This window comes from Tupaia chinensis, unplaced genomic scaffold (assembly GCF_000334495.1).
Source record: "Tupaia chinensis unplaced genomic scaffold, TupChi_1.0 Scaffold000275_1, whole genome shotgun sequence".
NCBI lineage: Eukaryota > Metazoa > Chordata > Mammalia > Scandentia > Tupaiidae > Tupaia > Tupaia belangeri.
In genome coordinates, this window is record NW_006159757.1 from 7726005 (window position 1) to 7738742 (window position 12738).

The 12738-nt window shown below is 38.1% G+C and overlaps 1 protein-coding gene across 1 annotated transcript in view; it reads left to right on the top strand.

The window, feature by feature from the left end:
• The window catches only part of PRKCQ (protein kinase C theta), a 129510-nt gene that overhangs the window by 40389 nt on the left and 76383 nt on the right, over positions 1 to 12738 (top strand). Inside the window, exons 5-6 of the mRNA XM_006150052.2 lie at positions 5904 to 5964; positions 12421 to 12583. Of these exons, the coding sequence (XP_006150114.1) occupies positions 5904 to 5964; positions 12421 to 12583 (224 nt within the window). The remainder of the gene's footprint in view (positions 1 to 5903; positions 5965 to 12420; positions 12584 to 12738) is intronic.

Below are 12738 nucleotides of genomic sequence, written 5' to 3' on the forward strand. Positions count from 1 at the left end.
TGTTTGTTTTTTTTTTTTTTTTTTTTTTCCTTTGGAGAGGTTTTTGCTATAGAGTGTGTGTGCTTTCCAGGAAGACAGAGAGAAAGAGACAAAAAGCGAGAAATCACCCCCTAAGGGGATGGCCATGTCACAATCCCTTCTCCTCTCAGGATCTTGGGCATGCACGCACACATGCCCGGCATGAGTTTAAGCCACCAGGTCCAGGACTTGAACTGCAGTTGGCTATGTGGGAGTCCAGTGCCCTTAACCACCATGCCACCTGCCAGCCCTGACATTAAAGTTTTTAAAAAGATGTTTATTTCCCCAGACGTTCACAACCAAAGTGAAGCAACTAATTTCAGTAGAGGGGCATTTCCAGTCCAAAACATTATCAGATTGGCATTGCCTAAATGACCTACACTGGACTTTTAAGATTCAATGCATTACCTTACATCTAGACCTTAGAACTGTCTTAATCTTTCCTGAATTGTCTCTGATTGTTTGTTGTTTTTGTCTTCTTAACATCATTATACATCCCAGAGAGTCAAAGGAATAGGTGCCACTTAAGACAAATTATTTTCCAGAGCTTGCTGAAGTAATGGAAACACCTCTTTCTGTTCCTAGAGAATGGGCAGATGTATATCCAGAAAAAGCCAACCATGTACCCACCCTGGGACAGCACCTTTGATGCCCACATCAATAAAGGAAGAGTGATGCAGATCATCGTGAAGGGCAAAAATATGGATCTAATATCTGAAACTACCGTGGAGCTCTATTCGTTGGCCGAGAGATGCAGAAAGAACAATGGGAAGACAGAAATATGGGTAAACGTCCCACCTGGGAGCTTTAAAGCATATGCACATTAAGTAATACACATGTTGCTAGCTAACGACTAGCTCAAAATTTCCAGGTCAACCTAAAGGTATGATCACACAGGCCTTGAGTAAACAAATTCCCTACTATTTACTCATTAGTGGTTTGATAATGACAGTGATTATTCATTATGGCCTATAGAATAGATTGACATCTTCCTATGTAAAGTGAAGAAGGTCTCTTAGGCTATGAAAAAATCATTAGTGATTCGTAACTGCTAAAGCAAGCTTGGAGCCAGCTCTGTGGTCAATGGTAATGAGCTGCTCAAGGGAAGCTGGGTCCCACACAGTAATTGTGGTTTAACATCCCGGAACTGGCTGGTCTGAAACACACTGGGTGTGTAGGCAAGTGCCTATGATCAAACTGGCTGGAAGACTAGACGGGGATCATGGCATGTTCAGACTCTATAGAGGATGCATCTTTTTCTCTTTAAAAACTCACACACATACATATACAATTATGAATAAAGAGGGAAATAATATTTTAAAAGTTTTATTAATATCACCAATTTCCCTTATTCTGGGAATCCAAATGTTGTCTACTGGGGCTAGCAGATGGTGTGGTGGTTAGGGCACTAGACTCCCACATGGCTGACCACAGTTCTAGCCCCAGACCTGATGACTTGCTTTCTTACTTTTCCTCTCTCTAATAAAATTTAAAACAGTAATAACAATAATAATAATAAATAAAATAAAATAAATAATTATTTTTAGAGGAAATAGATAAATGTTGTCTATCTAGATATCAGAATATCAAAGGACAAAATGAAGATCCAGTTAATGTTTAGTCTTTTCTCTTCATACCTTGCCAATTTCTATTTTTTCACTCATAATTAATTCATTTAACTTACTTTGTACTAAGAATTATGTCATATACAATTCATATTAACACACCAAGTTTTTAGAAACCTTAGTTTTAATTGCTTTGGTAGCAAATGCTTAGAAATGTTAAGAGGAATAATAATACATGAAAGGGGAACCAGCAGTTAGCGTAATGGCTATGTCGCTGGACTCCCACGTAGTCAACAGCAGTTTGCGTCCCGGACCTGGTGGCTTAAAATTCACGCCGGGCACGTGTGTGTGTGTGCCCAAGATCTCGAGAGGAAAATGGAGGAGAAGGGATTGCGGCGTGACCATCCCCCCTGGGGGGTGATTTCTCGCTTTCTGTCTCTATGTCTCTCTCTGTCTGTCTGGCAAGCGCACACGCCCTATAGCGAAAAACCTCTCCAAAAAAAATAATAATAATAATACATGAAAGCATACAAAATTCTAGTGAAAATTTATGGGGTGCAAAATGAATGAAAATATATCAGTAAAAATGCTTTTATATGATCAGACCCCAGAAAATGTTTTCAAATGTTTATATCGTCTATGCCAAAGAAAAAAATTTGTTTTCCTGCTTTTGGCTTTCTGTAACTCAGATTTTAAGAAATTCACCCAAAACATTTCTAAGTCACAGGTTTGAATTGGGAATGACATAAGCCCAGAAACTAGGTTTTTGTGTCAGTTTTGCATATCAACCTAAAAATAACAGTATTTTTAGGAAAGTACATAAATCTTTGTTCATGTCACTAAAGTAATAAAAAGACAATGGTGGGGGGAGAAAACACCCCCAAATGGATCTGGTTCCCTTAATCTCTAGGCCATGGGGCCAGTCCACTAAAGTAACCTTTAAAATACAAATATATGCCAAGATTTATTTTTTAAGGTCCCCGTGCTTAGGTATGTCTAGGTAACTTATTCAGTGGTACCTGTTGAACACTTCCGCATTCAGCTTAGTATTGGGAGCATGGAAACAAAACTCTTCAGGGGTAGCTGCTTGAGCAAGTAGGAAAAGGTTAAATAAATGGATAATCATAGACATGCGGGTCAGTGTTAAAGCATTTCTAAAAACAAGTAAGAGAGAGGGTTGAGGCTGTAGCTGGGCCTACAGCATTGCAGCATTTGGCTGGTCAAGGAGATGGAAGACATAAACCAAACCAAGTCTTCCCTTGTTTTCTCCACATTCCCATTTATTTTCTGCTTCAATTTTTTCTTTTTTCTTTTCTTTTCTTTTCTTTTTTTTTTTAAAGAGGCGTCATCAATTCCCTGGTTTTTAAAATAGCACTGTATTCATGTTTCTTTCTCCATTGGTGAAAGGATCACTAGGTTTTTAATACTTTTGTTAATTAGGCTTCACTGATATGTGGGTTTCTTTTCTTTTAACATTTTAATTTGCCAGAGGGCACATGTACTCACTGCAGGAGAAAAAGAGAGAGAGAGAGAGAGAGAGAAAGAATGAGAAAGCACCCCTATCGGGTATGGCCATACTACAGTCCATTTTTCTCTCTCTTCCTTTTGGGATTTTAGGAACACTTGCAGACACGTCCAGTGTGTCTCTCAAGCCACCAAATCTAAGACTAGAACTGCATAGTCAGCCATGAGGGATTCAGCCACCTCAAACACCACGCCCCAGGCTGCCCCTACTTTTCTGTTTATATCTCTGAAAGTTGTATTTGAGTCTTTGTCTAGGCTTTTGCTGACTTTATCCTTTTTTTTTTTTTTTTTTTTTTAAGTATTTTTACTTTCTCCATGAAAGAAAAAAAGAGAGGTAGCCTGGACAGAGTCTCATCACAATGCAGTCCTGGCCTCAGCCTTTCTTTCAGCCAGCCTCACAGGCTTGCCCACAGGTATGCCTGGCATGTTCAGGAGGACCTAGGATCTGAACTCAAGACCATCCCTTATGGCTCCAGTATCATGCCTGAGCCACCACAGCTGGGCCAGCTGATTTTATGCTTATTAGACTTTTCACTTTCTCTGCAGTTTAGAGTTATTTTTAATCAACTAGCAAACTTTTACATTTTTTTAAACTTGGAGCTTTTTTATAGGTTATTTCTTAGTTCAGTTTTATTTTATTTTAAAGGCCAACAGGCTCTTTTGGACTTAAATCTTCCTTTGCTTCTAATAAAATCTACTTTCTTAAAATACATTAAAAATGTTCTCCAATGTGCCTTTCATTTTCATGGACATCATTCCATTTATAAGCATCATACTGACACTAGCCTTCTGCTTTCCCAAGTTATGACTGCATGGCTATCTCCTATGCACTCCCCAACATGACAGAATATGACTTCCTGTGGGTCTTGTGCTTCCAGTAGCTGACTGGCTTAATTCCCTACATCATGATTAAGTCCTGAATATCGATAACTTTGTGACCACCTGGTGACCATTTTCGCCTCTTCATTTGGGAATGGATCCTTATACTTTCCTCTTCTCATTCCATTTTTGCCTCCATTTTTACTACTTAATCCACAAACCAGGTAACAGTGGTATACATGGTTAAAAGAAAAACTTCAGACCCTTTAATTAAGCAGAGTTTAATTGAGCAAAAATTATTCAAATTGGGCAGCCCCCAGCATGGCTTCCAAGGAACTCTGGATAGCCACATGTTGGGATAACATTTATGTGCAAGAAAGAGAAAGAGATGTACAAAAAAAATTAAAAAATAAAAATAAATAAACAGAAGAGAGGGAATGAGGTAGAGAAATAATTGGATTGGTAAGAGTGTAATGTTTAGGGACCAGCAGTTAGCGTAATGGCTATGTCGCGGGACTCCCACGTAGTCTACCGCAGTTTGCGTCCCGGACCCAGTGGCTTAAAACTCACGCCCGGCGCGTGTGCGTGCATGCCCAGGATCCCGAGAGGAGAATGGAGGAGAAGGGATTGTGGCGTGGCCATCCCCCCTGGGGAGTGATTTCTCGCTTTCTGTCTCTCTGTCTCTCTCTGTCTGGCAAGCGCACGCACCCTATAGTGAAAACCTCTCCAAAAAAAAAAAAAAAGTGTGATGTTTACCTCAATTAACACAGTTTAAAGGGTGGGTTGTCTGTGATTGACTGATGAGTAGCTGCTGTGATTGGCTGTAACTTAGCAACTTACTAAGGAAGCAGACTTCCAGGTGAGGTTGTTTGCTTACAGAAACTGAAGCAGGAGTTCAGAGGCCTTCTCAGGCCAATGAAAGTTAACAATATGCTTGATGTCAAACACACTTCTCCTGACTTTAATCTGAATTTTTAGTTGGCCAAGCAGTACAAGCTTGTTTTGTCATAAAAATTTTCTAGTGGTGAAACTATGATATAAGTATGTCCTTATGTTGTCAGTTTCTCTGAGATTTCCATAACTCTTAGTGCCTTGCACAAGGTCCCATAACCAGGAAGTTATTTAACCATGATTCAATTTCAATCCATGATTCAGGACATTTCTCACTATTTCTCACTTATTCTAGTTAAGCCATAGACACAATAATCAATAACGACCTTCATCTTTTTTCTTTGTTCTTTTAAAATTACTGGTGGCCATAGTTATAGTGCTCAGACTGGCTGGGACTTTTTTTCTCTTATGTCACATTTCATGACATCCTGCATCACCCCAATCATAGCACTTTGTTCTGGTTCTTTCTATATAATAACATTGAAATAATAACATTGAAATATCTATATTTTTGTTATCCCTTTCCAGGTCAGTCTAATAAAAGTTTCTTCTAGTAGTTCATCCAGCATTTTCCCAAGATAACCAATTCTCCTTATGAAAGAGAATGGCCGCCCTCATAATCTAGATATGCATCCCAGTGGGAAGCTGAGTCTGTAAGCAGCCTCAAAGCAAGATGCTCTTTCCTTCCAGGAGACCTACTTTTTCCCCAAGGGAGCAAGTCCCAGTGACTGATTCTTTTGTCATGACTTAGATCTGTGTCTGCCCTTTTACAGCTCTTCACATAAGCAGCAGCTCAGGGCAAGAAAACCAAATAAAACCCATTTTAGAATTTTGTTTCTTCCTTATGTAACTTTTGATCTTTAAGTGAAATTAATGAATTTCTGAGGTGCTCTAATAAAAGAAAATCTCTCATCATGAATGCTGCAGTAGTCTGATGATAATGAGTAGAAGTAAAGTGAAAAAGAACAATATTGCACTCTGTATTGGAAATTTTTTTTTTTTTTCACCAAAGTAGCCAGTTATCAAGCCATTGGCTCAGGGGTTGTTTCGCATTCTGACTGATCTTTCTCTCCTTCTTTCAACCAGTTAGAGCTGAAACCTCAAGGCCGAATGCTAATGAATGCAAGATACTTTCTGGAAATGAGTGGCAAGTGACATTTTTTCTTGGTGTTTGGGGGTGAGGAGGGGATGACCTTTTTTTTTTTCTTTCACTTACAAGAACTTTTATTTCTTTTTAATGACATTAACCTTCTATGTGCAACTTGTTTTATGTTTGCAATTATCACAGAAAAGAATGAAAAGAAATGGGAAGCATGAAGAATTTTCTTAAAATTCCCAGTGGTGTTCAGGCTTGAATTGAAAACATATTCTCTGGGCCAGATAATTATAGAAATATAAAATATTTCATTTTAAAAATGTGTGAAATCACATGCCCAGTGTTTTTAGTCTGCATTTTAGTTTGAAAATTTAATGTTAAAAAAAGCTCTGTTGGGAACCAGCAGTTAGCGTAATGGCTATGTCGCTGGACTCCCACGTAGTCGACCGCGGTTCGTGTCCCGGACCTGGTGGCTTAAAACTCACTCCGGGTGCGTGTGCGTGTGTGCCCAAGATCCTGAGAGGAGAATGGAGGAGAAGGGATTGCGGCGTGACCATCCCCCCTGGGGGGTGATTTCTCGCTTTCTGTCTCTATGTCTCTCTCTGTCTGTCTGGCGAGCGCACATGCCCTACAGTGAAAATCTCTCAAAAAAAAAAAAAAAAAAAAAGCTCTGTTTATGTGTCATTGTGTGTATTTACATTGTCTGTGTGTACAGAATATGCTACAACAACCTATTCCACCATCAGTAGAATGAAAAATACCTAAGAAACTGGAATTTTTCATAAAATACTAAAAAAGTTAATGCTTAAATTTTGTCACTGAAATATTTTTGGAAACAAGGAAGAATGAAAAAATGCATTACTCATTACTAAAGACTTTCGGTTCCATGTCTCATTCAAATTTTGGTCACAGAAGTTAAATTTATAAGCACAGTATGCTTGGTGCCGGGAAAAACCTATATTAGTGCTGTTTAAATTATTCAAATGCCACTACTCATAACATTCTAAACCTCAGAAAGACGTTCATGTGATCCTACCAATGATAAAACTGATTTCATTTTTTTTCCCTCCAAGTTAGTTTTACTACCAAGAAGTGAGTTTTAGTTTAGAGATTTATAGTGGTTTCTGGAGTTTGGATTCACACCTAATTCCTGTGGGTCCAGATTCAAACAAATATATTGAAGAAACAATATTATAGGTAATCAGGGAAAAATAGCAGATATTTGATGATACAGAGACATTGTTTTAGATTAATGAATGATATTGTTATGATTTTTAAAAAGAAGTTCAATCTTTTATAGAAAATATTTATAGATAAAATAAGATTATGTCATTACTTTGCTTCAAAATAATTCACTGGTCCTGAGTGAGGGGGATATACAAGTGTATATTGTAAGAGAGTGGCCATGAGTTAACAACTGTTGAAACCGAATGACTGGTACTTGGAAACTACTTGTAGTGTTTGCTCAACTTTGGCATGGATTTGAAGTTTTCCATAATAGATATAAACAGGAAGAAAAATTTCTAAGAAGGAAAAAATGTACTATGAACTTCCTCTTGGAAGCTACAGTCATATAATACACCATTTTTCAGTTGACTAAGTGAGACAGAGGGATTGTAGGGTATCTACCCAACCAGATTTGCATAGAAAGTGAAATTACTGAACTAAATAATAGATACTCATAAAGTTTAAGTCATTGAAGAAGAGAAAGTATATCTTCCTATCAGATTACCACAGTCTAATACAATTTTTAAAAGGCCTCCGTAATAAGGCAAGGATCTTTGTTAAATGGCTTAAAGATCCTTACCATTTGATGGCTATTTTTCCTATTACTATAGAATTTAAGTTTTCTGTTAGAATAAGAGCAAATTGAGGTGGGACAAAAACAGTGATATTTCACAAACAATAATCACACAAGCCCATTAAAAATGATTTAATGATAGCATTTTGTAGTATTTTTTAAATTTTATATTTGGACTCAAATTGAGACTTCAACTCTAAATTCTTATATCAAAAAATTATGTTTTTTAAAGTTTATTTCTTCTGTGAGTAAGAGATAGTATTCCCCCCCACAACAGGATCTTGATGTCACAATCTACCTCTAGCTTTAGCCAGCCCCAGATCATGGGTACTTGTGTGCCCAGCACACTCAGAGAGGTCTCTGAATGTTAAACCAGAACCTTTCCCATGTGAATCAGCCTTGCAGAAAAATTGCATCTTACAACTGCTCTACCATCTGCCCCCTCCCCCCCAAAAAAATCTAACTTTTAACAACCAATATTATAGAATAACCTAACCTAAACATCTTTTTTAATGACCATGAAGAAAGATATTAATACAAGAAGTCATTAAACTTTAAGGATGCTTATTATTAAGAAAGTCTTCTGAAGGATTCAGAAAAGCAAAACATGAGTTCTTATACAAAAGGAATGTAAGCCCAGATTGGAGAGGTGGTACAGATTAAAGAATTAGAGAAAAAGTATATTTTAAGCTGTACAAATACTATTAACCAAGAAATCAGTAAATATTGCCTTCATTTCAGAAAATTCTATAGTGTGGGCCTTGAAGAAAAAGCAGTTTCTATTTACAAAGAATTGGGATAGCCTTCCTGGGGAAAAATTGCAGGCTTCAGCAAAAATATATAATGTGGGTGATAACTGCATGGAGATCAGCTCATATCAACCAGAAGCCCTGGTACAATCAAAATGAAGGGTCAGAGACTGGTGTTGGACTTGGAGACTAGACAGAAGGAGTGTGTAGACTTTGGGCCACACTTTGAACTAATGGAAAGAGTACACTTTTTCTTACTCAAGGAATTAAACATTATTGGCCTACAAAATTCACTTATGCTGTGGAGAGGTGATGAGAATCTAATCTTGGAGTGTGGTTGTAGGAATAAAGAGTCTAAAAGAGTATAAGGTAGATGCAAGATGTTATGGCAATGTAGATTACAGAGTAAACCAATTATACATGCATAGTTAAAGTACTTTATAAGTCCTTAAAAATTAACATTGAATGAAAAAATAATATTGAGGATATCTCTTAAAATAGCTAGGCTGGGAAAATGGTGACACAAGTGGTAGAAATGGAGGATATAAGAAAAGCAAATGAGTGAAGAGTAAGGAATCTAATCTTTGGTATTAATAGCATGTCTTCTGCATCCTTCTTCCCTGGAAGGCTTGACTCATCTCTAATTCAAAAAGAGGTAAATGATTCACTCACCAAACACAGATAACTCTCTTCTTTCTCTTTGAAAATCCCTATTCATTGATTTCCATGCTGGAATCACTTTTTCTCTTCTTCCTCTGTTCTCTCACCATCACTCCTGTGGCTTCATAATTCACCGTCTCCATGTGATACCTCCATCTCTTGCTCACACTTTCCTTCACTTTATCTCTGTCTACGCCATGATTGGTATATGCCATCAGCTGGATTTTTTCTCCCTCCAGGAGCTCAAGCTCAGAACATGCATTCTCAGAACCCATCCTTTTCCTTTGCCAATTCTGCCCTCCCTGCACCTAATAAGTACTAGACTTTACCCTAATATAGTTTCTCTTTCTTCCCATTCATTAGTCCACTTCCTATATTAACTCCCTACCTGTGCTGATCCCCATGATAGGCCCTTGTCATTGCCCTTCTTCATTAATTTCCTCTTCACCATAAGTACTCCGATCTCTGTATCTTGCATGCTCCTCTCTTATTCTCCAAGGCTTTGCTAGAAAAAGTCATTCAGCTGAGTCCATCACAAATAGCTGTTGCTATATGATGTTTCCTTGGTTCAGATGCATATGTTGAACCTCTTGATAGGCCTTTACAACGAGATTCCTAATGTTTCTTAAGTTCTGCTACATTTAAGTGTCCAAATTAAATCAAGTGTCCAAAATTATACTCACCATTTTCACCAGTACCCTTTTTGTACTTATGTCTTAATTATAGCTCCCTCCACAAAACCTGAAATAATTTTATAACCTCCCTTTCCCTCACCTCCTATATCAATCAATCATCTCTATCCTTGTCCAGTCAATGTCTCCCAGACTCGACAATAAGCCACTCAAAGATTAGGAATAACATCTCCAATTTCTTTAGAACCCTCGGCATAGCAACTTACTCAAAACTGTTGGGAAACATTTGTGATTCAACTGACAACAAATAAGTGATAGATGAGACTAAACAAATAGATTAGGATACATTAACATAAAGAAAAAAAACATAAAATCCAGGTAGTTTATCCAAATCAATAAATAAAGAGAAGCAAATTGCTTCAGAAACAATGAAAACAAACAAAAAAATTAAAGAAATCCTGTGTTCTTACGTTTCCTCTCTTGTAACGATTTAAATGGCTAAAGAATAAAGAAAATCACAGAAAGGAGCAAGGTAAGAAATTAATTTCCGGGAACCAGCAGTTAGCATAATGGCTATGTCGCTGGACTCCCACGTAGTCGACCGCGGTTTGCGTCCCGGACCCGGTGGCTTAAAACCCACGCCGGGAGCGTGTGCGTGTGTGCCCAAGATCCCGAGAGGTGTATGGAGGAGAAGGGATTGCGGCGTGGCCATCCCCTCTGGGGGGTGATTTCTCGCTTTCTGTCTCTCTGTCTCTCTCTGTCTGGCGAGCGCACACGCCCTATAGTGAAAAACCTCTCAAAAAAAAAAAAAGAAATTAATTTCCACTACTTTCTGATGTTTTCAAAAATTTATCATATTATTTTTAATGCATAAACTATATACGCATGTATATGTGTGGGTGAGCATGTATGAGTATACATTTTTACGGCAATATAATTAGGGTTCCCAAAACAATTCCCTTCCATTCCCTAAATTTAAAAGTCTTTTTATGCTTTATTTTATTTCATTGTATTACATCTGGACCAAAATAGAAATGGATTAACTGTTACTGATGAATAACCTACTAAGCCAGTCACAAGTTGTAAATAGAGCTCTATACTTAATACCAGAACTTGAGGAAGAATATGATTTACTGAATGACCCTTAATTTAAGCCCTTATTCACCCAATCTAATTTATTTTCAGCCTAGTTACAAGTAAAAAGACTTAAATTATCTACTCTGAAAGTATTCAGCAAAGTGTGATAATATGCTCCATCAGTGGTTATTGTGAATGCCCTTTATCTGGATATTCGATATTACTGTAAAATAGATCTGCAGACCACTGTTGAAAAGACTTGAGTCCTAAAATGTGTCCTGGGACTTAGTTGGTTTCCGAGGGGAGAGGTTCCCCCTGCATGCCCTGTTTTTCTACCTAGTGTGTTTCTAGCCTAGCTACTGTTAAAAATTGGGAGATAAGAGTCCTTGTGAAGAGCATTTGCCTCATGGGTGTTAGACTACTGTCACTGCATAGCCAGAATTGAAGTAATATAGTTGAAGTTTATTAATTCATTAATATTTATGAAGTACGAGGGTCCCCTTATTCTCACTAAACCTCATTTTTTGTTGTTTCTGTAAAAATAAAAGCAAGTAATCCAAGAATCTTCAAGCTATTACAAAAGTATTAATCTAGGAATTATGATCATAGAGTTTATTATTTAGTGTGATTATTGTTTTTATCCCTTCTCTATTGTTGCCCATGTTATTCTCTCAAGCCTGCAAGAGTGTTCATCTTGCAGATTAATCATGACTGCCTTACTAGTTTGTGTTTTGAGTTGACCTGGGCCTTAGCCAGGGCTTCAGGTGTATTCTCAGAATTGTACTGTCTTAGAGTCCTTTAGAGTTTTGGGAAGAGGTAATCTGGGCATAGAGCATTATGGATTTTACCCCAAGAGCTTTCACTGATATTCATGAGCCCAGAGTGAGTGAACAGAACAGATACAAATTTGTTAGTTTAATATAGATGACCAGGTAAAAACTCTCAGCGAGCTATTAATTTTTTGACCCTTTTCACATTGACCAGTACAGTTTATAGCTGGTGTATCTTAGTAGTGTGTAAGTCAGAAACCAGAACAGAAACTATTTCTTGAGGTTCTTTTGCCCTCACTCAAAATCCTAGCCAGCTCCCATCAGTCTATTATAGCCTGTCTACAAACAACCAGAAGCAAAGCATTCTGACACCTTGGAAAGGCCTTTCCTAAGTTGCTGTTGTTAACCACATTATTCTCAAGAATTACAGACAGAAAAATAATTGCCACTTCCTGCCTTTTCTGGCTGACTCATCATTCACAGTGAAGAAGAGAGCTTGATAAATACCTTGAAAGTTATGATGTCTGCTGCTCAAAACTGAAAGAGGATATCTCAGCCCAGCCAGAGGAGTGAAGGATTGAGCCAGTCATCCAACTTCATGGTTTCAATCCTCTCATGAGATTCTCAGGGACAATTCTATATTAAAGAATTAGGGGAAGAGACTCATGATTGCACCCACTTTATTCAGTACCTGAAATTGTGTGGATGTGGGTGCTCAATGCATGTTCACCTTCTGTTCCTTACTCATCCCCACCTTCTCACCCAGCTGTATAGTCCTATTGCAGAACTTCACTTAGTCTCCCATTCTCCTCTTACAGACACAAAGGACATGAGTGAATTTGAGACTGAAGGCTTCTTTGCTTTGCATCACCGCCGAGGAGCCATCAAACAGGCCAAAGTTCACCATGTCAAGTGCCATGAGTTCACTGCCACCTTTTTCCCACAACCCACGTTTTGCTCTGTCTGCCACGAGTTTGTCTGGTACGGTTACTTGGCATTTCACTCATGCTATGGGTTATACTTTCTATCACACCCTCTATCTGCTAGGCCTGCCTGTTCTGCCTGGGAGAGGGGCAATAAATAAGTGCATGAGCATTGTCTACAGTCTTGCTTGGATGAGTGTGATGCAATAAAAT